At 37.1% G+C, this 27,498-nt stretch overlaps 1 protein-coding gene across 1 annotated transcript in view; it reads left to right on the plus strand.

Moving 5' to 3' along the window:
• Positions 1-10,798, plus strand: part of slc16a2 (solute carrier family 16 member 2) — a 44,635-nt gene extending 33,837 nt beyond the window's left edge. The window contains exons 4-7 of the mRNA XM_056237018.1: positions 3,143-3,286; positions 6,095-6,323; positions 8,586-8,825; positions 10,431-10,798. Coding sequence (XP_056092993.1) covers positions 3,143-3,286; positions 6,095-6,323; positions 8,586-8,806 — 594 coding nt within the window. The 3' untranslated portion in view covers positions 8,807-8,825; positions 10,431-10,798. The remainder of the gene's footprint in view (positions 1-3,142; positions 3,287-6,094; positions 6,324-8,585; positions 8,826-10,430) is intronic.
• The last annotated feature ends 16,700 nt before the right edge of the window (positions 10,799-27,498 follow it).

Below are 27,498 nucleotides of genomic sequence, written 5' to 3' on the forward strand. Positions count from 1 at the left end.
AAGAAAAGCGTGACGCAAATGGATCCATCATGCGTGCTTCTCTTTCACTGTAAAACACAGTAATTCAAGACCTTTAATAGTGTGCTTAATGGAAATGTGCTTTCCGAAATATTTTTCTAAATGTTTACAGGTTGTTGTTTTTTACTGAAAAAAATGTCAGGAGACATTTATATTCTTACAAAATATTCTTACTTGCTGTTCGTTTGAACTTTCTATTCATCAAAGAATCCTGAAAAATATGTATTAATAATCAGAAATGTTTCTGGAGCATCAAATCCTCATATTAGAGTGATTTCTGAAGGATCATGTGACACTGAAGACTGGAGTAATGATGCTGAAAATGCAGCTTTGATCACAGGAATAAATTACACTTTATTATATATTCACATAGAAAACAGGTATTTTGAATGGTAATAATATTTACCATTTTTACTGTTTTTACTGTATTTTTGATCAATTAAATGCAGCCTTGGTAAGCAGAAGAGACTTCTTTCAAAAGCATTAAAAAGCTGACCAACCCCAGACTTTTGAGCGTTAGTGAAATGTAATGCAGGCTTTAGATAGATGTAAGGAAACTGGAAGTGTGTGTGTGTGTTTATGTGAGCAATTGTGTTGTGTTGATATATGTCAAAACGTCGGTATGTGTTTGAAGCAAGTGTTTATTTGGTTAGGTGCGAGTTTGCCAACATGTGTGTGTGTGTGTGTGTGTGTGTGTGTGTGTGTGTGTGTGTGTGTGTGTGTGTGTGTGTATAAAGTTAATGAGAGAGACCTTTCCCCCCTCGCCTCAGTCTCACTCTTCCACCTTCAGTCGTGTTTTTACAGGCATCGGACCAGAAGTAAACACTTTGTCCCGGCTTTTGTTGTGTGTGTGTGTGTGTGTGTGACTCTCGCCGCTCTGTGGTGAAATAAGAAAGCCCTTCCTTCGCATTAAACCTAAATGTGAAATCTCATGGCTTTTGATGTGCCCCTAAGGTTTTCTCATTCAAGCCGTTTTCAAAAGACTGGGATCTCTAGGGTCAGGAAATGCTTCTAAAGGATTTTTTTATTTTTAACCCCATGACCTCCGCCTTCCCTTCTTAGAAACAAGGGCGTCTATGAGCGGAAATATTCAACTTATAGCGGGCTTTCCTGTGTTCCCACCACAGAGCCGCATTAATGCCGTGGTTGATGAGGCTGAAGAAAAGGGGCTTTGATGAAGACGATGGCCACACAAAGACAACCGTTCAGTCCAGCGATGGTTATTAAGTCACGGGAATCACACTTAACTAGCACTTCTATGTCAACAAGAGATTCATGTTTATGTGTTTGGACAAGATACTACTGAGTGGAGCTATAAAAAGATCATTTGATGTTAGACAAACAGACAATCGGTCAAAAGTTCGGGGTTTGTACGATTCTTTTGTTTTATTTCCCTGCTCAACAAGGCTGCATTTATTGATCAAAACAAAGTAACAATTTTGTGGAATATTATTACAATTTAAAATAACTGTTTTCTATTTTAGTACGTTTTAAAATGTAACTTATTCCTGTGATGGGAAGCTTAGTTTTCAGCATCATTACTCCAGGTGTCACATTATTGAGTTTCAGTTTTAACATTTTTCCATTTGTTCCATGTTGTCTGTGGTCCTTTCTGTTTCAGATTCAGATTCAGTACCATTTTGTTCCTTCAGAAATCATTCTAATATGCTGATTTTCTGCTCAAGAAGCATTTCTGATTATTATCAATGTTGCAAACAGCTGTGCTGCTTGATATTTTTCTTTTTATATTGGATAGACAGCCAGATAGATAGATAGATAGACAGACATTATAGATAGATAGTTAGATAGACAGACAGACAGACAGACATAGATAGATATATAGTCAGATAGATAGACAGACATTATAGATAGATAGTTAGATAGACAGACAGACAGACATAGATATAGATAGACAGATAGACAGACAGACATTATAGATAGATAGTTAGATAGACAGACAGACAGACAGATAGATAGATAGATAGATAGATAGATAGATAGATAGATAGATAGACATTATAGATAGATAGACAGACAGATAGATGGATAAATAGTCAGATAGATAGACAGACAGACAGACAGACATTATAGAGAAAGACAGACATTATAGATAGATAGACAGACAGATAGATAGATAGATAAATAGATAGATAGATAGATAGATAGATAGATAGACAGACAGACAGATAGACAAACATAGATAGATAGATAGATAGATAGATAGATAGATAGATAGATAGATAGATAGACAGACAGACAGATAGACAAACATAGATAGATAGATAGATAGATAGATAGATAGACAGACAGACAGACAGATAGACATTATAGATAGATAGACAGACAGATAGATGGATATATAGTCAGATAGATAGACAGACAGACAGACAGACATTATAGAGAAAGACAGACATTATAGATAGATAGACAGACAGATAGATAGATGGATATATAGTCAGATAGATAGACAGACAGACAGACAGACATTATAGAGAAAGACAGACATTATAGATAGATAGACAGACAGATAGATAGATGGATATATAGTCAGATAGATAGACAGACAGACAGACACACATTATAGAGACAGATAGACAGACAGACAAACATAGATAGATATAAACAGACAGACAGACATTATAGAGACAGATAGACAGACAGACAAACATAAATAGATAAATAGATAGACAGACAGACATAGATATATATATATATAGACAGACAGACATAGATATATATATATATAGACAGACAGACAGACATAGATATATATATATATAGACAGACAGACATAGATATATATATATATAGACAGACAGACATAGATATATATATATATAGACAGACAGACAAACATAGATAGATAAATAGATAGACAGACAGACATAGATATATATATATATAGACAGACAGACATAGATATATATATATATAGACAGACAGACAGACATAGATATATAGACAGACAGACATAGATATATAGATAGACAGACAGACATTATAGATATATATATAGATAGACAGACAGACAGACATTATAGATAGTTATAGATACTGTAGATAGACAGACAGATGATTTTGCATGTGTAATGTTAATCGTCTGATGTTTTCCTGTGCCGTACAGATGAGCTTCGTGAAGGAGCGGTTTGTAGACACTCAGAGGGAATGGCTTCTGCTCGTGTGTATCGGAGCGTCGTCTGGCGTCGGTCGACTGATGTTCGGGAAGATCGGAGACCTCATTCCCGGAGTGAATAAAATCTACTTGCAGGTACGGAATGTTTGTGATGAATATTTCCATAACCGTAAGAATTCAGCAACTCTAATGCGATGCCGCCAGAGCATGAAATGAAATCAGAGACACTCAAGGTCATAAGGTCATCGAGTGCCTTCAGTGTTTCTGAAGTTCATTATGCATTATGCAAGTGGAACAAATTTTGAATCAGTTTTTCTCATTAGTGATATACTAACGTGAACAGAATCTTTTTCATATGATGTCAATATACACAGGACTGAAAAATTCTGGAAAAGAGGAGTATTTTGCTTAATATGTGCACTATATTAGGGTACATATTTATTATATTTTTACTTATATCATTAAAATATTATAACGTTGTTATTATAATAAACACCGCATTATATTTAATCTGAGTTGTTATTTTTAACCTTTAATAATAATAGCAGCTGACAGGGCTCTCTGTATGTTTACAGCATTAGGTGAGATTGTTTTTTTCTTAACATGTATCTTACTGTACCTAATATTTATCCAAATTAATCGATATTGAAACAAGATCAGAATCAAATCATGAAATCGTGAAATTTGTGCCGAGCAATAATAAAAACAGTAGCCTACCAGCCATTGTACCATTCAAACATTGTAACATGTTGTCACTAAACTTAATAAAATTCTGTTTAGTTACCAAATACACTTATTGTGATGCAAGGTTTTTTTGAAGACCACCAGCCCTCGTCGCCGGCAGGGCCAGATTAAGAGTTCAGAGGCCCCTGGGGCACAATGTCTTGTAGGCCCCCTCTTAGGCAGGCCAAATGTATATTTTGTCCAAGGACATTTTAATATGGCATTTACAGTTTTAATGACTTTGTTGTACTGTGCTGGATTAAAGTTCATAAATGGTTATTCTTTCACATAGGCTTTTGTAAAACTATGTTGGGTGGACCTCTGTGCTTCTAGGGGGGTTCGGGGGCATGCTCCCCCGCAAGAACATTTTGTACATTTTAAGGTTAAATGCATCAATCTGGTGCTCTTTGAGAGATCAAAATTAAGAGCTTCAACCCATGAACTGCTCGTTGAACAAAGAAAAAGCATTGATTTTTACCTGGACATTAAAGAGGGCTCAAACATCTTTTTAGTTATGAGAGTCTCAGTCTACATTACATTATCAATGGTGTTTTAGGATGCCAAACAATTATTATAATACTGTAATAATGATTTATATAATTATTCCTATGACGTAAAATCCATATAGCCTATAAATGTACTGTATAAATGAAAATGAATATTTCCAAAGTATATTTTAGCCTACATTACACTATAGTAGCCTATAGGAAAATTAAAATACTTTTGTCCTAATTTCTTCACTGGCAAGAAATGAGCTTTTATAGGAGAAAACACCAGATTACCATGCTGATCGCGTGAGCAAAGAGCGCACTTTTCTTTCAATCACGCAGCACAAACAGGATGCCATATACTAAAAGTCTTGTGCTGTTTTATAAAGGCACAAACCCATATCATGGTTTCGATGTTAATTCGTTGTCAAAATATAACGCTAGAGACCTTTATGGTATAGGCGGTACAGTTTACATCTCATATGTGTTGGGAAAAGGGGGAAGAGAGAGTTCGGCAAAAGGCGGATTCGAACTCGGGTCGAACGCGTCAAAAGCTGCTTTCAAACACTACACACCCTACGACCTACGCCACTGTAGCTATTCCACAACTGGCGTCTTTTTGCTACAAAGACAGGCACTTAGTGCAAATACGCTCCGTTATCGAAAATGTAAAAAAACAGGGGTTTTTTTTCCCTTGCTTGGGCCTCAAGTGCGCATGGCTATAACACTTAACATGGTATAACTATTATCAGACCGGCCCTCGCGGGCCTCGAAACACTACCGGCCCACCGGGGAAACTCCCGACTCTCCCGATTGCCACTCCGCCCCTGCAACCGAGGTATGCAGCAAAGCATTTGTGAAGCCACAACACGCACAACCTTGAGGCGGATGGGCTACAACAGCAGAAGACTCCACCGGGTACCACTCATCTCCACTACAAATAGGAAAAAGAGGCTACAATTTGCAAGAGCTCACCAAAATTGGACAGTTGAAGACTGGAAAAATGTTGCCTGGTCTGATGAGTCTCGATTTCTGTTGAGACATTCAGATGGTAGAGTCAGAATTTGGCGTAAACAGAATGAGAACATGGATCCATCATGCCTTGTTACCACTGTGCAGGCTGGTGGTGGTGGTGTAATGGTGTGGGGGATGGTTTCTTGGCACACTTTAGGCCCCTTAGTGCCAAATGGGCATCGTTTAAATGCCACGGCCTACCTGAGCATTGTTTCTGACCATGTCCATCCCTTTATGGCCACCATGTACCCATCCTCTGATGGCTACTTCCAGCAGGATAATGCACCATGTCACAAAGCTCGAATCATTTCAAATTGGTTTCTTGAACATGACAATGAGTTCACTGTACTAAAATGGCCCCCACAGTCACCAGATCTCAACCCAATAGAGCATCTTTGGGATGTGGTGGAACGGGAGCTTCGTGCCCTGGATGTGCATCCCACAAATCTCCATCAACTGCAAGATGCTATCCTATCAATATGGGCCAACATTTCTAAAGAATGCTTTAAGCACCTTGTTGAATCAATGCCACGTAGAATTAAGGCAGTTCTGAAGGCGAAAGGGGGTCAAACACAGTATTAGTATGGTGTTCCTAATAATCCTTTAGGTGAGTGTACATAAAAGCCCTTTTCTATGGTATTTTTCCACTAGATTAAATTAAGGTTGATGGATCAAACTGTCCACGTTCTTAGATGATTGTGTGTTTATGTGTGTGTAGGTGGCTTCGTTCATCCTGCTGGGTCTGATGTCGATGATGATACCTCAGTGCGCCACGTTCGAAGGCCTGGTGGTGGTTTTCGTACTGATGGGTTTTTGTGACGGCTGTTTCATCACGATCATGGCCCCCATCGCCTTCGAGCTGGTGGGGCCGATGCAGGCGTCCCAAGCCATCGGATACCTCCTCGGCCTCATGGCCATCCCGATGACAGCGGGACCACCAATCGCAGGTGAGGGGCCATATTTCATAACCAAATGACTTGATTATTTAGAAGTCCTGTGAATACGTTGCAGTAAAATGTGATATAATATGAGGGTGAGCAAATAATGATGAATTTTTATTTTTGGGTGAACTTTTGGCAATAAACAAGTGCCAACGTGCAGACACAGAATTAAACATTTTAAAAGATAATTGAGACTTTCTATCTCACAATTGCGAGTTTACATCTCACTTTCTGACTTTATAACACGCAAATGCGACTTTATATCACGCAATTCTGACTTTCTCAGAATTGCGAGATATAAACATGCAACTCTGAGATAAAAAGTCAGAATTGTGAGATAAAAAGTTACCTTTACCTTTACCTTTTTTATTTTTTATTCTGTGGTGGAAACAAGCTTCCATAGACTAGTATCAAAAACATTAAAAAGTCTTACTGACCCCAAACTTTTGAATGGTAGTGTATATACATATATATAATTTATTTATTTTTTGCTCAATGGTCTTTGTGTTGCGAGTGAATTCCTCTCTTCCATGCAGCGTAACTAATTTCCATCTAAAGACACAATAAAATCTTTATATAAAGCATGTAGATAAATAATGAAAATGTGATTTAATCAGCCAGCATGCTGATCTTGGCTGCGTTTCCCAGATAAGACACACACACACACACAGGCTAAGTGTTTTCCCGGTTTATGGGTCCGGTGGACAGGAATGAGATTTATTTCGGAGGGTAAATTCCAAGGTCTCCCTGCGAGCACATTTAGTTTGGACTGTTGACATAAATGCTCTTGTTCAGCGACGCTCTCCATATGTTTTCAGTTCCGAATCCAATCTTTCATTTTGAAGGATTAGACATAATAACATCTACTTGTACTCCAGTAAATGGACCTTATATTTGCAGGTCTCAAGGTTGATTTGTTAAAGACTGACGTTCCCTGTTAGAAGTGCGGGTCGGTTTCAGGGACGCTGAGAACTTGAAGCATCATTTATAGGATCTGGTTTAGAAGTGTTGGCCTTCACGGCAGGAGCATTACAACTAGGTTTGGATTGGCCGTCACATGCTGTTATTTTACTTGGAACCGTGATCGGTCTTCTAAATGTTTATTTATTTAAGTTTCAAGTGATCTTATATCTTTTGTATCAGAGACTGGGGGGGATCTTACCAAAGTCTAAAGCGATTGTGTGGTTGTTTTGCTTGAGATTCGTTCCAGGCCTCAAGCCTCATTGAAATTCCTGGAGAAGGATATTGAAATCAAGAGCGTTTGAATGTGGCGGTCATAGTGGGGAGTCTCAGCTGAATTTAATCGCATTAGTTTCATTCTTTAGTAGTCTTTTTATTTAAAGTCAACATGAAATCAAAATTGACCCCATTTACTTTCATCCATGTCTTGTGTTATTCTAAAGGAAATCTTTATTTTCTTGTAACTTTTCTTTTGATTTTTCATTTTCACACACACACACACACACACACACACGCACGCACACACGCACACACACACACACAATTGTGAATAATAACATTATTCAAGAACCGCTATAAAACCAAACAAATCTCTGTTCCCTTAAATTATATGTTTATCTCTGTAAAGCTGCTTTGGAGCAATCTACATTGTTAAAAGCGCTTTATAAATGGGGATGACTTGACTTGACTTGACTTCACACACACACACACACACACACACACACAAACAAACACCCAATTTTGCACTTTAAACAGTGCACAAATGTCACAAACACATCTTCATAATCTTTTGTATTTATATATTGTAATATATATTTAAATGTTGTTTTTAAAATTTTAGTAAAATATAATTTGAATTGTGTATATATATATATATATATATATATATTTACACATAGACAATGGACAATGTATATTTAATTTCTTTGCTGTTTTTTAAATATTTTCCTCATATAAATAATATAAATATATGATGAAAATATTAAACATTTTCAAAAAAATAGAAATATATTCTGCACCTCTGGATAGTATATGTTAATATATATATATATATATATATATTGAAATAAATAAATATTACACATTCATCCTGTTCCAGAGGTGAAGCAAATAGATATATATATTTGTTCGACCTCTGGAATGACTTAATAAACAGTTATTTAAAGCTTGCAACAATAATAGTAACAACATTTCCTTTTCAAATATATTCTCATCGGTCATATGAGATGCTCTTCAGCCTGAACTAGACCTTCCTCATTGAACATGTTGTGATAATGTCGTTTCATCTTTCATATGTCCATTTCTCAGGCCTTCTTCGAGACCATTTTGGGAACTACTACGTGGCGTTTTATCTAGCTGGGATTCCTCCAATAGTGGGGGGGATCGTGATGTTTTTCGTGCCTCTGGCGCACCGGCGCGCGCAGAGACGGCAGAAGGAGCTCCACGACCCCAGCATGGACAAGATGTTGAAGAACTGCTCCAACGGGGACATGCTGCCAGGGTACACCGACATGGAGACGCACATATGAAGCCCACAGACACACGAAGGTAGAAGCTAACGTCAAAAATCATCCCAAGTTCAACAGTAAAAGACTGGAAAAATGCTGCGTTAAAAAGATGTTAATTGGCTACGGATAAGCTTCCTTATATTCCATACGCTTACAAACTGTAAAGGGGACATACATTACAATGTATATATATATATATATATATTTCAGTCCCTCCAGAAAAGCGTGATTATGCGATCCCATGATTCAGTGCATAATCAGCCAAAGTCCGCATATTTATGCGAGGGCATTTTTTCAAATACGCCGCACTTTCGCCGCATAAATTGCCGATTTCCGGTGCTAAATATGCGGGGCTTGCATGATTTCATAATCCTCGCATTTTCGTTGCAAAAAAGTCACATATATCTTAGCAGAAAGTTGAAAAATGTTGCGTTTGCTTCACACGAGAGCAGCCGTTTCCCCCTGTTGCCATGGGAACGTTATGAAGTGACGTAATTACGCGACGTGAACATCATCGAAAAGCTGTAAAACAGGAGCACACTTTATTTTTTTATATTTTTTAAATTAATTTTTACTGAAGTTGTAGCAGATTCCTTTTGTAAAGCTACAGAACTTGTTTGACTCGTCAATGATTTGTAAGTTTGATGTGTTTATTAAGGTCTAATAAACACTTTCTGTGGTGTATATGCTTGCTTATCATAGGAAGTAATAAGAAATGACTCTTTACATTAAGGTAGTAGCCTAGTGAGAACAGGGTGTTGGGGAATCACTTTTTTTTCTCTTTTTCATCAAACCGCAGTTTTTTGCAAGTTCCCGCAATTTCATCGCATAAAATTGCATAAATATCCCGCATATTCCATCGCATTTTTTAAGAAAACGGGACGCATAATCAAGGATTTTTGCCTGCAACAATCACAAAAAAACTCTGCGTTTTCCTGGACGGACTGATATATACAGCGGAAAACAAAATGAATTGCCAGCAGTTTTAATAAGGTTTTTTTATTGGGCTTTTATAGTTTTCTGTAGTTTAATTTTTTGTCATTTTGTTATGTGGTTTTGTCATATTATTAGTTTTATATATATATTTATCTATGTGTGTACAGAACAGGATTAAACACTAAAAGTTGAAAACTTCCCAGATTTAACTGTATGTGTATGTGGCCTTCGATTTATCATGTGACTTTCTCTTTACCACATGTGTATTTTTGGTGGTTGTCGTGTAAAGGTAATTTTTTTTTTAGTATTTCAGAAGGTTGGTATTTTAACATCATACCACTTGATATGTCAATTTAAATTAAATCAGTCAGCTGTTGTTGTTTTTACCATACATTTCAGATTTGTTTTACAGTATAAAAAATAACTAATTTTGCATTTCTTCCTTTTAAACTGTATTCCAGTTTTTTTTTTAAAAGCTGGTTTTCAATGCGGCCCACTATATACAAAAATAAATAAATTGCGAAATACACTTTTCATGCATGCTTAGAAATGTTTATGGCTTGCGATTTTCTCTTTTCTCTTGCCAAAAAAGTAATTTTTTTGCAAAACTTTGCATCTAAGATAGATCAAGCTTAATATTTGATGTGTGACATGAAAAACTGGCACCCCAACTGTGTGTGTGACGTCTGTTGTTCCTCTCTCTCCGCAGGGATTCATCAGTGTGTGTCAGAGATGGTGTATTTCCTCTTTGCTTGTCTCTAATCAAACTCGAGGTCTCAAGGCTTTCCCCCTTGCTCTTCTTCTGTGCTGGAGAGGAGATGTGATCGTCCAATCCCGCGCTGCCGTTTCCACAAGCGACTTCCGGATGCGGATTCGTGCCGAAATCCCCTGCTCGTGTTTGAGCAGAAACTGAACGGAGAGCTCAGGTAGCGCGGGAGCCATCGCTTCAATTAGGACCTTTAAAAAGGAAGCAAAACCTTCATCGATTTGATGTTTTACAGAGAAAAAGAGCTTGATACTGTAGATCTCAATTTCCATTTTTTTTATTAGATTATGCAAATCAGATTTGTATGCTTTAGATTTTTTTTAAATCCTCCATAGCGTTAGATTTCCGAAACTTTTATGAGAAAAATCCGTCTTTCTTCTTCGTGCACTTTCTGCTATCGACATTGATAACCTCAGCCGTGATTCATTTTAGCATAACGTACCGAAGCTGTTAGTGTATCGCTTATGAATTATGTAGAAATGCACACAAAACGAGGAATCATTTTTATGGATTTTTTTTAAATAATCCTTAGTGATATCTGCTAAATTTAGTTCAGCTATGCACTAAGAGTTCACAAACTGTGCCATGAGCCTTGAGCCAGACGAAAACTAAAGGATCCGTAGAGCTAGGAATCAATAAAGAAAATAATTCGAAATTATATTTTGCATAATTTTTGTTTTGCTTTGTGACAATTAAGCACATTTTACATCAAATTTATATAATGCGAAAACAATCTTATTTTCATAATCACAATACAGCAGCAAACAAAGTCATCAAATCCGGATGAATAAATTAAATCAGTACAACAAATACCAGATTTTAAAAAGTTGTAAATTAAACCGATTATAGGAGAAAATACTTTTTTAATTTTTTCTACTTAAAAATGTCATGTTTAATCCAATGTGTTTCTTGTCGTTTCTTTGTAATTTCTGAGTGAAAATTGTTTTGCTGTAAATCCCAATTTTCAGTGCACCGTTTATGCAAAATATAATTTCTTATTTTTAGGGTACAATAGGACCCAGACATATATCGACTTTTTTTTTTTTTTTTTTTTTTGAGATCCACTCAAGGATAGAATCACTACATTTGCTATAACTATGTTTTTAAAATCTAAATATGTGTCTTTGTTCCACATTTGACTCCCATTTATTGTATTTTTTTAAGAATTTATATTTTGGTTATATGTATTGTGTCTCGTTTGTTATATTGGCGGGAAAAAAATCTGGCATTTGAATTGAATGGACTTTGAGGTTCTTATGAAGACAATCAAAGCGTGATCTGGACCGAACGACGACTGTAAAACTGTCACATCTGTGATTCTGTTTAAGAATGGAAAGAACAGATTGCTCTAAGCAAAACAACACAGTAGTATTATACAAAAGTGGGCCATGTTTATGAGTATTAGTGAATTATTATGTGAAGAACATGACATTTGAAGCTGTTTTTTTTTTTATTGTGTCTTTGTTTTGGTCGATAACTTAAACATGTTTAAGACGTGTTTGGTGAGAGCAGTCATGAGCTTTTTCTCAATCTCTGTTCCAAAAACTAGTGAGATATAACAATTCATCTAAGAGAAATAGATTGTTTTAGATGAGGCATATGAATATATGGCCTATATGAGTCTTTGAGTCTGTAAAAAAAAAAAGTCAACAAACTAAAAAAAAAGTTTTTTTGGGGGGTAATATTTAATGTAATCTTGATAAAACGGATTTGGTATAAAAAATAAAAAAAAGTATCGAAATTTTTTGAATGATACCCACATAGATATCCATAATAAAGGCTAGATGTCTCGTCCGCGCTGCTGGCCAATGGAGGTCGCCGTCCGCACTGGCGGCCATCTTGCCACAGGCAGCTCGCTCACTCGTAACATTGTGTTTTAATGGCGCATGTACTTTTTAAATAACCATAACTTGCTCAATTTTCTACCGATTTTCAAACGGTTTGGTTTGTTATAAACGTCAGAGATGTAGTTATGACACTGCATACTTATGAATAATAAGTGTATCAATAAATAATCATCCAGAATTATAGCCACGTTAATAACGTTTGTAAGAAACCAACCCGTTTGTAAATCCGTCAAGATTTCACCGAGATAAGAGTATTTGTGTTGGTGCTGATCACTCATCTTACATCAGGCACCACAGAGCCCGCCAGAAAGCTTGCCTGTGACAAGATGGCCGCCGGTGATGACGATAGAGACTCCACCATAACACATCTAGCCTTTATTATGGATATCTATGGATAACCAGTCCTGTTTTGTACCTCTTCTTCTACTATTGCACAATACATCGCAACTGCGTATCGCCACCTAGTGGACTCTTCTGTCTCAACATTCACCTTGCGCATTGCTGATATCAAACTCAATTGTGGATTGAGTGCCATTTGCCTATTTAGAGCATTTACCATCAATCTTCTGTGAACTTATATGATGGTTTTGATGATTTTGTCTCGGTCTGCACTAGTATTTGGAACAGAGCTGTAGTTTCTCTCTTTTTGCACGTATGCTGTCCTTTCATCCGTCTATTTGTCAACTATTTCCCAGAAGCCCTTTAAGCAGCGGTTTCTGAGCTAATTAACCTCGTTTCGGGTGCATTTATCTCAGAACTCATTAGATTGCCTGTTTAAAAAGCAAACGATATGGTCACGATCTTAACCAAACTGCCTCAACCCTGCAGGTTTAACCAGAACACAAGACACCTCTTCAGATTTTAGTACTGTGATCATGTTTTCTGGTGACTTAAGATGCTTGTTTAGCTAAACTGATTGATTGATGTCTTTAGTGGAAACTGAAGTAATCGTGCATACCTCAGAAGTCTGTTTTATGGTTACATAAGGATACATGTCTTGCGTTTCGTTGGTTGATTAGTCTCCTGCGGTGGGTTTGTTTGTGCAGATTCATGGATCTGAAAGCCATGATTCCTGTGTCTCTCCCTGATCAGCATGTGATTAACGGTGCTCATGATAGCAGGCGCTGGAAACGAGTCCTCATCCAAACGCTAATCTCTCCTTAGAGTTTCCGTCGTGCCATTTTTTACTGATGGGTGTGTTTTTATACGCGTGAGAGACGGAGACAAAGAACGAGAGAGACAGACAGACACATTCAGAAACTCAGGGAGTGCAGATGTTTTTCATTTTTCATCACCCACCCGTGTATTATTGCACGCTGGATTCATAAATCTCTGTTATGAAACACATGTTATCAATAATGGAATTTAGAGCCTGAATATTTGGGTGAACCTCAAGAAAAAACACATCTAGTTCATATTTAAAATCCAATAAATATATATATAATTGGCAATACAACTAATCTGACAATCATTTTCACATTACATTAACGAGACTGAGATGTTTTTTGCATTACAGTAATAATAATAATAGAGCAGGAAAATGCTTCATTTATGAAAATAATGTCAAATATTGATGGTCCTAAATTAAGTGTTGATAATTGAGTGACATTCACACTCACATTAATTTCAGATGCTCTCGTCTTCACGCCGCTTATGTCTTCCATTAATGCTTTTGTCCGGTTTCAGCCAAACTTGTATGTAGGGAATGTGGTTTGTTTGTCTGTCTCTCTCTTGTCTTTTATTCTGGTTTTGCTTTAGTTCATTTTAACCTTCCAGACATTTAAAGATTAAGGCCTTTTGTGAGAAATCTTTTATTTTTTAACCTCCAACCACCCAACTTCTCTCTGGTAATGTTCACTTTATATGATCCAGTAAATTACTGTGCAACGTTTGTTTTTTTGTTGCATCATCAAATTATATATATATTTTTTCCGTTTCAGTCCCTGATCTCACTTGAGTAAAAAAGATTGCGAATGCTTTTACATGACGACTAATAAAAACAACAACTTCATTTTTTTCTTACCTCACAAAACTGCCTTTTTGTCCCGTCCACTTGATGCATTTCGATGCTGTTTTTTTCAAGGCCAGATTATATCCTACTTTTCTGTTTGTTTTCCTGCATATTGCAAAAGGAATCTAATCCAGAGGACGCAATAATCTTTATTTTTCTGTAAATGTTGAACTGATGCGCAAATAGTAAAGGTCTCTTTAGCTTTGGGATCAATACTTTTGACTGCTTTCTGCACTTTCTGATGTGTCTGCACACAATATACTCGAAACTGCATTTCCACCAGGCTTCTCAATTATATCGTTTACAGTTGTCAACACAACAAAAACTGTACTTACATCTAAGTACATTTCTCATATATGCACACATACAGTGCTTAGCATAAGGGAACACACGCATGCTAATCGGCATGGGATACTTTCCATAAGATCATCTCTCAATGCAAATCAAACCAATGCATTTTAACTGAAATAAAGCCATGCCGATCTCTAGGTGTGGTGAAGGGTGTGTGTGATGTGGGGATATTTTAATCCCAAAGGCCAAGGGAACTTTATCAGGATGCATAATATCCCGAATCCATGAAATAACTGGCCTTTAAAAATAAAAATCTGCCCCTCTATGGGAATTTAACATGTCCTGACTTATGCACCCTGTATTTTAAGGAAGAACATTTATTTATTTACGATACATTATTCATTCACAAAGAAAATTGGTGTCCTTAAAGGTTCTCATTTTTTTAATTAAGGCATTAAGATCAATTTCCAAAAGATTTTTTTTATTCAGCTTTAGCATGGGTGTGTTCACTTATGCTAAGCACTGTATAAACCAAGAGTTGACCTCTAGGGGTCTGGGAGAGGTCGAACACTGTGACCTCTTGTATAGTTTGTGTCTGAGAGTGTCTGTCCCAGCCGGTGCTTACGTGTCCTATAGCGACACGTGCTATAAAGCCTGATACAGGCGATGTAGGGCTTCAAGTAACAGCCATGTCTCATTATAAACTACCATAACAGGTCAGTAAAGTGCAGTGTAAAATGCCTCGCATTGTTTTTCTCTTTCTCAATCAACTGTTCTCACGTTACACAACTGCAGCACTTGTTTTCTGAACCTCAATCATCCTCATCATCATGAAAAATAGGGATTTTAAAGGATTATTGAAGCTGAGCTGCTAGAAATGTAATTTTGTGTTCATGTGAAAAATATTTTTTGCTCCTGTAATTTTTTTTGTTTTCTATTCAACCAACAATAAACATATTACACACCAATTGTTTGTGTTTCAACAGTATTTGCTCTCAATTCATTGACAACATGATTGTTAATTAAAGTCCCCCTGTGGTAAAAAAGTGTTTTAATGTTGTTTATGTCTATGTGGTGTTTTTAATATGATCATTTTAATAGACTAACCGTGTGTAAGTTCATAAGTCGACAGCATTGCTGAGTATTTTCTGCTTAAAACTGCAGTGAACCAAAGACAGTCTCAAAAACACGGTTTGAAATCGCTGGTGTTTCTGACGTCACAAACGACCTTGTAACCAATCAGATCAACGTGTGATCGTCAACCAGTGGATCTCTGAGCTGAGGGAGTGAGTGGAGGCGGGGCTCATTTGCATATTCATAGAACCCCGTATACTAAACGAGGCAAGGGTGTAGAGTTACATTGTCATTTTATAATTTTATAAATATGTCATTTTGGTGATCAAAGATGAGTTTTAAGGGATACAATGATTGAGGGGGACTTTAATATTTTAAACTGCATTTTGCTAGAAACCAGGCCCCATACTGCAAACAAAATGTAACAAAGGCCTGAAAAAAGGCCTCTGTTTATGTCCTAAAAAAGTCCAGAGAAATTATGACTTTTCATTACACGCGTTTATTCTGTAGAGTCCTTTCTGCTCTGAGAGCTGCTGAGTAAACTAATAGCCTACATCAGAGCTGTTTAAAGTGTGTTGAAGGGCATGTGTGTGTGTGCAATGTTAAGATTAGCGAGAAAAACTTCCATGAACTTACAGGAAATATTTGAGATGTTGGTTAAGCCTTTTGTGCAAGACTTGATCACAAATAATGTAGCATTATTACTTTTTTATCCTGGTTCATATTAATCAACTGGTTACATAATATTGCAAATGTTTTTCTTTGAAAAAAAATGTCTTGGAATCAGCAGTTGAAATCTTTCCGGGATATTAGACATTAGAATAAAACTTTAGCCTATTTTGTTTAGATAGCAGCAACGTACTTCTGAAACAACATCAGGTAAAATGACCGTTAAAAAATGCCCCTTAGCTGTATTTCACTGTAATTCACGGCTTCATTGGGCTTATTGCTTTTATAAAACGGTTAGTCAACAAAAATATTTATTATAATATTTATGCATTGAGGTCACAGGTGTAGGCCTATGTTAGAAGTCCCATAGAAGGCATTCTGCGTCCCTTTATAGTGTAGGGGGCGGGGCTTCATATTCTAGACAGCATCTGATTGGACAGAAAATCTGATGAGAAGTGATGTCATCAAAATCATTTATCCATATTGGCGGAAGTCAGAGGCTGTAAGTTTTGAACTCTTTTATATTCATAACATATTCATACTAAAAGCCAAAAACTTCCATTTTGATTTCATGGGAACTTTCGAATGCGATTCAACCAATCAGAACCAAGGACAGGAACTATGCATTGGTCGTCTGAACAAAAAAAAAAAAAAAACGGCAAACGGGCTGAATACAAATAAATTATGAATTGAATCTCTGACAGGAGGAGGCACTTTTATATTGAAAAGAGCGATTACACATAGCCTACTAACGGAGGTAAGATGGGAAAATGGTAGCGAAATTGCCATGAAGGCGGAATTTCCTTCAGATACAAGTTCATATAAATCCCCCTCAAAATAAAAACTCCTCAGATTCGCACAAATCACGTAAAAGGCCAATTTTAATGTCAGAATGGCGAATTTCGTCGAGTTTCCATGTGTCTAAATGAACTAAGTTAGTCAATTAACAGTCAAAACACTGCAAAAATGTCTTTCTAAGAAATGTCAGTAGACACAAATCTCCAGACAACATGAGCTGTGTAAAATTATAAGTGATCAAGGAGCTTTTTAACAGCAGATGCCATTGAAAACACGTTAAGTCAACAGCCTCAACAGCCTCGCTTTCAACAACAAACAAAGGTGCTCACTAGCATAATTGACATACATGATCTTGTCTGAAATATTAAACTAAAATAATCTTTAAATGAATCTTCATGAGTTTAAAATTAAATTATGTAAAACGTTGCAGGTCTTCAGAGGGCATGGAAGTGTAGTGACACCTTTGAACCAACAGGTGGCGCTCACTGTCTGTCCAATTCAAAACCATTCACCAGTCAGCAGTGGGCTCCGTTTTTGCCCCTGGTCAAAAGGATCTTACACGACATCGAAGCGGACTGTTTTTTTTTTTATAAAAGTTGTCTTGGACCGGTTATTAAGCAACATGAACCTCACAGAAACACACCACTGAATACAGTATTAACTATATCATAGCAAAGCCGCATGCAATCAGACACGATTTTGGTGCAGTTTCATATTAAATTCTTCTTACTTTGATTAAATTGTAATTAGGTCTATATATAGGCTACCAGAATGACACATGCAATGAAGTCTCCTGCTTGCATTCAGAAGGAGTTCATGAGTGTCACGTGCTGACAGAGTGAAATGACGTAATTAATTCATTCCAAGCACATATAGTCAGTATTATGATGTATAAATGAGTAGATTTCCACGTTCAAACTGCATTAGGCTACTTACTTACTAGATGATATTCACTCTTACGTGCCTCTGTGTCATTCTCTCTTTTATGAAAGCTTGTTTCCACCACAGAATAATAAAAAAAAGGTTATTGCGACCTCTCAGTTCTAAGGCATTTTTTCCTTAGAATTGTGAGCGAGATATAACTTACAATTACAGGTTGTAATGTCCAAATTATAGCCTAGTTATAAACAATGAGAGAAAAGCCATTTTTGTATTTATTAGTTTTTATTTTTTGGTAAAAATGTATCTTGGTGCTTTTGCTGAAATTTGGCATAGCTTACACAAATGTAAATTCCTCCGCGATTTTCGGTTATTGGTTTTTAAAGAGGAATTTCTAATATATTTGGAGACATTGAGAGGGATGAAAAGTCCCAAAGCAAAGTATTTGTATTCTTTATTGGAGGATTATATGGTTATATAATATATATATATATAAAAAAAACTTAAACTCCTCTACTTCTCCTTTTATTCCTTTACTTATTTATTTTTTCTTTCCTTTCTTTTTATTGTGTGCTGTGTAGAATGTGATGTGAAAATTGAATGTAATCTCAGTCTTTGTAAATCTATCTTTCGGTTATGACCATAGACAGTAAAAGGTCATGACTGCCTTTCTATTAACGTTCAACAAATATATGAATAATGAACATTATTATCTCTCAGTTCTTCTTCTTTTTCTTCGTCTCTTGAAATTCTCACATCCTGTCAAGAAAAAAGAAGCTCTTTCAAGTAATTTAATGTCCATTTACACATTTAACTGGCATTGCTTTGTCATTTACTGACTTGTTCACATGTTACTTTACACAAAGTAACATGTGATGCTGGCTGTCTTTGAATTTGGCCAGAAGAAGGTATCTTAGAAGACATCATGCTGCCGATCATTAAAAACAGATTTAGGGACGCTTCTTTTTCTGATTTCCTTCTGCGTTTCTTCACAGCAATTCCAGAGAAACACAGTCTAAATCCATCACAGAGGCCCCTAAAAGCTATTTATACATGGAAAGTTCAGGATATTATTTCCAGATCTGCTTTAAGAGGCTGATGATGACTCTCTCGTAAATAATAATAAGCAATTCCAACCTGATCATGTGGAAATATATGGTCACGAAGATGATGTCTTGTTTGTGTGGCCTTTAGGACTTTACGTACTGCAGACAGGAATGAGAAGAACATCACCTTTAACTTATTACTTGTAATGCCGGTATACATTGTATGATTTTGGCCTGTTCCAGATGAAAGATGACCAATCGTGTTGATTTCTGTGGTCGTGGCTCTTATACGGTGATCCTCGTACAGGTTCAAAGATGGCCGCTGTCACGGTCTTGCGACCAAAAGATAGGCCTAGATATGATTATTTTCTGAGTGTCATAAATTCAGCATGATCATCTCACAGTGTGTTTGCTGTTACGACCTACATCTAGTGACTAGCCAATAAAAGTGCATCATGAAATGGCGTATCGATCAAAACTTTAAACTAATCACCTCAAGCTCCATTTGCAAAAGTGTCATGCCACGTCGGCCTCTTTTCACTAGCCATCCATATTCTATGGAAGCTTGTTTCCGCCACAGAATGAAAAATAAAAAAGGTAATTGCAACTTTTTATCTCACAATTCTGACTTTTTTTCTCAGAATTGCGAGATATAAAGTCAGTATTGCGTGATATAAAGTCGCAATTGCGTGTTATAAAGTCAGAATTGTGAGATATAAACTATTCTGAGGGGGGAAAAGTTTGTCTTTTATCCGCCTTATTGGCCTGATAACTCGCAATTGCGAGTTTAAATCTCACAATTCTGAGAAAAGATGTCAGAATTTCGAGATATAAACTTGCAATTATGTGTCATAAAGTCAGAATTGCGAGATGTAAACTCGCAATTGTGAGAAAAAAGTCAGAATTGTGAGATAATTCTGTCTTTTTTTCTTGCAATTGCGACTTTATTTCTCAGAATTGCGACTTTATATCTCGCTATTGCGACTTTATTTCTCACAATTCTGACTTCATATCTCGCAATTGTGAGATTAAAAGTCGCAATTATTTGTATTTATTTTTTTATTCAGTGGCGGAAACAAGCTTCCGTAATATTCTCCTCTTTCGCTCTTTTTTTCAACCGCACATAAAAACCACAATTTCCAAAGTGTGATTCATCTCGCTCTATTTGTTTGTATTATGCACATGCTAATGATGTTTTATTCTTCTATACTAAATTGCGTCGTGGATTACGATTTAACAGATGTGATCATCATCATACAGTCTACATACATGTCTTGTCTTACATAAGTTTATTAGATCCATGTCGTATGATTATTATAGGTCTGTTGCAGGCATTACACAGGTAACAGAGATGAGAGGATTGCAGAAAGAGAAAGAGATGGAAAGAATGAAGAGATGATGTGTGTAAGACATCAAATCACCATCTGCCTTTTCAAGTGTGTTACTCAGAGGGACTGATTCAACTGTTTTAGTCATTGTTAACCATTGAAACGGCACCAAAAAGAAAAAAAAACTCACTTTTACATGCCTGTGTTTGAGTGTGTCTGGGGGAAAGTAGTAATAACAGCGTTATTTAATCCATTACTGAGGGCAGTTTTGCTCACAGTCAAATAATTGAGTCATGTTTTCTTCCGTTCCAGTGAAGCTGGTGAGACGTGAAGAACGACACGCTGAGTCACGCTGTCAGAATGAGCTCAACATGTGTTTCCCTGCGGGACCAGTGGGCTTTCGCTTCTGTGCTGAAGACTAAACCAGACACGCTCAGATCGCCACGGAAAAGCTGGAAGGTAGGCCTAATATACAGTAGACAACATTAGAAGTGGATCAAAAGTTCATCAAAGTTGTCCTAAGAAATTCATATATAACTTCGATGAAAAGGTTTTGATCCACTTCAAATGTTGACTACTGCAGATTTAAGTGAACTTTGGAAAAAAACGAATTAAATAATAAGGCCTACTTAAAAGTCTCAAAATATATGCTGCGTCCCAATTCGCATACTATCCGTCCTAAATAAAATTCGAAAATACAATTAGTACGTCCCAAATCGTAGTATGTTGAAATGAGTGTTCAAAGAGACCCGGATGGTCCACTATATCCGGTCAGAACCCGAAGTGCAGATCGATGCGCACGCTAACGGCTGATATTGCCCACAACCCATCGCGCGCTGGACGAGGATTCGATTAGAACTACAAACACGAGTAAAAAAAATGTTTAAAAAACTACAGACATGGAGGACGCGCGAGTCCGGCGGTTATGTAGAGGTTTAGATAAAGGGGTTTGAGTGATTGATTATCAGTATCTAACCTGATGGAAATGTATTTATTCAATGTTGTCCACATTATATTGTATCTGCAGCAGCATTGTGAACTTTTGTAAAGATACGTTTAGCCATAACTTTTTAAATGCATCATTACATTCAAATTGCAAACACATGTGGAGAGTCTCCGCATGAAAGACCCACGACTGGCAGATGAACGTGCGACAACATTTCTCTCCGAAATGGTAGGAGATTAAAGTAGATTGAATGGAGGATTTTAACTGTGACGAGATGATTGACAGGGCAGTTTATGGTGACAGGATGATTGACAGGGCAGTTTACTGTGAGGAGATGATTGACAGGGCAGTTTACGGTGACAGGATGATTGACAGGGCAGTTTACGGTAACAGGATGATTGACAGGGCAGTTTACGGTGACAGGATGATTGACAGGGCAGTTTACGGTGACAGGATGATTGACAGGGCAGTTTACGGTGACAGGATGATTGACAGGCCAGTTTACGGTGACAGGATGATTGACGGCAGTTTACGGTGACAGGATGATTGACAGGGCAGTTTACGGTGACAGGATGATTGACAGGGCAGTTTACGGTGACAAGATGATTGACAGGGCAGTTTACGGTGACAAGATGATTGACAGGTCAGTTTACGGTGACAGGATGATTGACAGGGCAGTTTACGGTGACAGGATGATTGACAGGGCAGTTTACGGTGACAGGATGATTGACAGGGCAGTTTACGGTGACAAGATGATTGACAGGGCAGTTTACGGTGACAAGATGATTGACAGGGCAGTTTACGGTGACAGGATGATTGACAGGGCAGTTTACGGTGACGAGATGATTGACGGCAGTTTACGGTGACAGGATGATTGACAGGGCAGTTTACGGTGACAGGATGATTGACAGGGCAGTTTACGGTGACAGGATGATTGACAGGGCAGTTTACGGTGACAAGATGATTGACAGGGCAGTTTGTGGTGACAGGATGATTGGGCATAAAATTTAAATTGGGCATAAAATGGCGACCCAAATTTATTTTATGAGCTTGGGGAAGAAATAATAAAATTAAATAAATACACACAGGGCTCGACATTAAGGCTTGTCCGCTTGTCCGGGACAAGTGGATTTTTTGTAGGACAAGTAGAAGAGAAAATTAGTTGTCCGACCGGACAAGTTCAATTTCAAACAAAATAAAATGCCATGTTACTTCACGTTATGTGCCACTCGTTACGTCTATTTTACAGATTTAATTTTACCGATTTGAAACGAACACATTTTTTCGCGCTGCCTGTGAATGTCCTGAATGTGACTCACAGAAAGACGCGCGCCAGTATAATGCGCATGCACAGACCGCGCGCCAGAAGTTCTCTTTCGCGCTTGAACGAACATCAACAACACACACAATTAAGCCAAAATGTCATTTGTCGAGTATCTTCATAACATAAGAACAGTCTTATGATGGACATAAAGAGTTGTGACTCGTGAGAGAATGAGGCGCGTGTGATATCCGCGTCTCTGTCCACAGCGGCTGCTCTTAAAGGGCCAGCTACCAATAAAGCGTTCTGTCAGTAAAGTTACTGAAAGAACAAAGGGAACAGAGAAAATTACTCACTGCTCTTGACTAAAGAACTTGTGTAGCTTCAATAAGTAGTAGTCTATATATAATTTATAATTTATGCAGCCCAGACTGTTTGATAACTTTATTCAATTTCTGCATATGTTAGACAGTTAATTTTTATCCAGACATCAATGGCTTATTGATCATTATAGGTGTTATCAATCATTTAGTTGTTATTGCTAATTTCAGAATTATCACTAATCTGTGTGTGCATTTGGTTTAGAACCAAACAAGTTGACTCATGAAACCATTTGTTTATTTAATCGAAATCGCATATCACAACCGCAATATTGAACTCAATAATCGCAATATGACATTTTCCCCAAATCGTGCAGCCCTAGATAAAATTATAAATCTTTACCCGGACAAGTGACTTTTGTGCATGGACAAGAGAAACATAAATTTACTTGTCCGAAGGACAAGTGCCTCAAAAAGTTAATGTCAAGCCCTGACACAAATAAAAAACTTTGAGGCGAACTATAATTTACGTTTTTGTACAGCACCGTATTTTTATAGCACGCGATGCAAGATGCTTGTCCTCCAGCAAAACAAACGAGGCAGCTACATGGTCGTTCACACATCGTTCGTCAAACTGAACAATAATAGGCTACATATACAAGTCTTTTTTTTTTTGGTGTCATTTAGGACACTTTTATTCATATACGCATTACGCACACATACAAATGCATGCATTCATAGGCACGCACACACCACATGATGCGTTAAAGAGTAACCTCCATCCGCCTCCCGAGTTTCATTAAAAATCATCCCAAATAATTCCAATACCCTCTTCTGCTGTCTACCACTTCTTTCGCCATGTATTTGTTCGTTTCTTTTATTATTTTATGCAATCCAAAACACTCTAACCTGCCGCGCTTCGTATCTCCAGAGCCCGTCTAACTTGTCCGCTTGTCCGGGACAAATGGATTTTAGAAGGACAAGTAAAAGAGAATTTTATTTGCCCGAACGGACAAGTAGCCTGATTAGAACATCAATAACAAACAAAAAAAAAAAACTAGGGAATCACTAAACCGAGAGAATGATTCTGATTTTATTACATTTATTGTAAGTTGCGATCGATTGTGGATAATAAATGTATTAGCCTGCATGCTGACGGTGAGGTTGCGCTGTTGACGCTCGCGCAGCCTCTCGAGGAGAAATCTACACACATGAGCGCAGCACACACACACTCAGTTATCAACATACTGCCTCTGAAAAATCTAAATGTGGAGTTTCTATATTTTAAGCAGCCTCAATTATTTTTCCTGAATACCATATCACGATTGAAAATGTGACATTGATTTCCTACAACAGTTCAATAAACAGTTAAAATTAAGTCACTTACATTTTAGATGCAATGAATATTGGCTGTTTTTGTTCTGTTGCTGCAGCGAAAATAGTTCCAAACAAAAATCACAGCAGAACCACGGCACATCACAGGAACACTCGACCTGTTTTCATTACTGAATGATTCAGCATTTTGACCGAATCGGTTGAGTCAAAGATTCAATGACCCATTCATTAACATCCGTCTCATTCTTGAATGAATCAACCGTTTAAACGAATCATTTGAATTAATGAATCAATGACTCACTCATTAATACGACCGCCTGCCGCCACCTATTGGCAGTTTATTGTTATGTTTATAAGTAGCCTAGTATACTTCTTTCCAATGTTTCTTATTTGTACATTTAAATCAATTTCATAACATTATTTTATGCAATTGTAATTTTTCAGTGTAAATTATTTAATTTGATCAGCCCTAGGGTAACAGTATGCTTCATCTTTCATTTTAAAGTCCTAAATTTGATCAATAAATTCAATTATTTAGAATAAGACGACACTATAGGGCATTTAATAAGATTGGGGGAGGGGATGCCCTTCAAAGGTGCAGATATTACAATATGCCAATTTAAATATCAAAGCTGATTAAACACTGATGAGAATATTGCTTCAGAATAAATAAATAAAATGTAAAAAAATCTGGACAAGCAACTTTTTTGATGTGAATGACAGATTTACTTGTTCGGAGGGCAAGCACATGAAAAGGCTTAAGGTCGAGCCCTGAATAAAAAAAAAAATTCCCTACCGACCCATGACCTCAACTGACAACAAACCGGAACCAAACTTTTTTTTTTTTATGCCTTGACAGGGCAGTTTACGGTGGCGAGATGATTGACAGGGCAGTTTACGGTGACAGGATGATTGACAGGGCAGTTTACGGTGGCGAGATGATTGACAGGGCAGTTTACGGTGACAGGATGATTGACAGGGCAGTTTACGGTGACAGGATGATTGACAGGGCAGTTTACGGTGACAGGATGATTGACAGGGCAGTTTACGGTGACAGGATGATTGACAGGGCAGTTTACGGTGGCGAGATGATTGACAGGGCAGTTTACGGTGACAGGATGATTGACAGGGCAGTTTACGGTGACAGGATGATTGACAGGGCAGTTTACGGTGACAGGATGATTGATAGGGCAGTTTACGGTGACAGGATGATTGACAGGGCAGTTTACTGTGACAGGATGATTGACAGGGCAGTTTACGGTGACAGGATGATTGATAGGGCAGTTTACGGTGACAGGATGATTGACAGGGCAGTTTACTGTGACAGGATGATTGACAGGGCAGTTTACGTGACAGGATGATTGACAGGGCAGTTTACGGTGACAGGATGATTGACAGGGCAGTTTACGGTGACAGGATGATTGACAGGGCAGTTTACGGTGACAGGATGATTGACAGGGCAGTTTACTGTGAGGAGATGATTGACAGGGCAGTTTACGGTGACAGGATGATTGACAGGGCAGTTTACGGTGACAGGATGATTGACAGGGCAGTTTACTGTGACAGGATGCACGCGACAGATCTGTCCGTTAAAGATGGCGAACTAGTTTGTCCCAAAGCTTGTGTACTCTTCTGCTACACACTCAAAAGTATGTACTTTTTCTTAACCAAAAGAGTACATACTTTTAGGGCGTAGTATAAGCAGGCGAATTGGGACGCAGCATTAGATAAACTTTGTATATACTCTAAAATAAAATAATAGAGAATCTACAAGCTTTACAATTTACCTGGATGGATGGTTTATATTTATTGTTAATTTAATTTGTCAAAAACATGACAAAGTTGGAGGATACAATGCAAAACATCTAACGCAAAAGCATCACTTTTTTTTAAGACTAACAATTATTATATTAATTCATAAAATAATTAAGTATTATTATTATTATTATTATAAAAGAGAAACACAACAGTTAAAATAACTTTACCAGACATTCTACAAATGTTTGTGAATCTTCAGTCATATAGTGAATAAAACGCCATGCAATAACAAAACAAGACATCCTGTAATGCTTAACATAATAATATGATAACATAATTATGATAATATGAGGACTGTTTATATACAAAATGGGAATGTTATATATATATATATATATATTTCAATTTTGTATACGAACAGTGAAATTGATGTTTGCATGCACATTATTAATGATCTGTTAAGCATTATATGATAATGCAGTGATGTTGTGTAATGAAGTTTAGCCATGTTGCTTCCGATCGTGTGTTTGTTCCTCAGCAGCAGTGTTTGTCTTTGATGAGATAACAGGTGACACAAAAGGTCACCAACTTCTTTCAGACTCAGGCCTTCATTTTCCCTCCAAGCTAAACACATCTCCAGAGCACTTCCTGTCAAACAGGAACTGATAGTACGCTCCATTTTTATCTGGGCCAGAACATGGAAATGTTATCGTATTCCTGTGGGACTCTTCATCCACCCTTTGCCTGCAAGTCTGTCTGTCCCTCTGCGTGCAGGATTGTGACGTGACCGTGAACAAAAAACGTTCCTATTTCATCTATCTGCATTGCCATTCAATTCACACATTTTATAGAGACTGTGTCATAAAGTCTGTATGGGTGTGTCTATTAATTGTGTGCATGTTTGATTAAGAAGCAGATATTATAGTCAAAAATAATAATAATGTGTGATGACAGATATTGAAAACAGATTTATGAGAGGAAAGAGAGGAAAACAGACCGTGAAAGAATAATATTTGTCAACGAAACACAAAGCACGCTGAGGAAATCATGGTGTTTTCATAGTCTTTTTATTTCCACAATTAAACATTAAATATTTTATAAAATAATAATCTCACTCCTGTTTCACAGTGCAAAAAATACAAAAGTACAGCATATGGTGGATTCAGTAGTTATTGTAGACCAGAATATACAAACATCTAATAACCATAAAAATAATCTTCCATGAGTTTTTGATATGCATGAGTACACTTGCTAGAAAAATAGATATAGGTAGTTAATTTCTCAGCAGAATAATGTCTCAAAAAGCAGACAGTAAAATGAGCAGCGTACTGATCCGAACAACACTTATAACTTACAATTTGAACAGATTTAAAACATAAATTATCATATCACATGAAAATCAACTTATGTAGTGTTTATGTGAGCTTTCTATCTAGACAGCATTAGTA

Source organism: Rhinichthys klamathensis, unplaced genomic scaffold, assembly GCF_029890125.1.
Source record: "Rhinichthys klamathensis goyatoka isolate OS25496 unplaced genomic scaffold, OSU_Roscu_1.1 h1tg000475l_1, whole genome shotgun sequence".
NCBI lineage: Eukaryota > Metazoa > Chordata > Actinopteri > Cypriniformes > Leuciscidae > Rhinichthys > Rhinichthys klamathensis.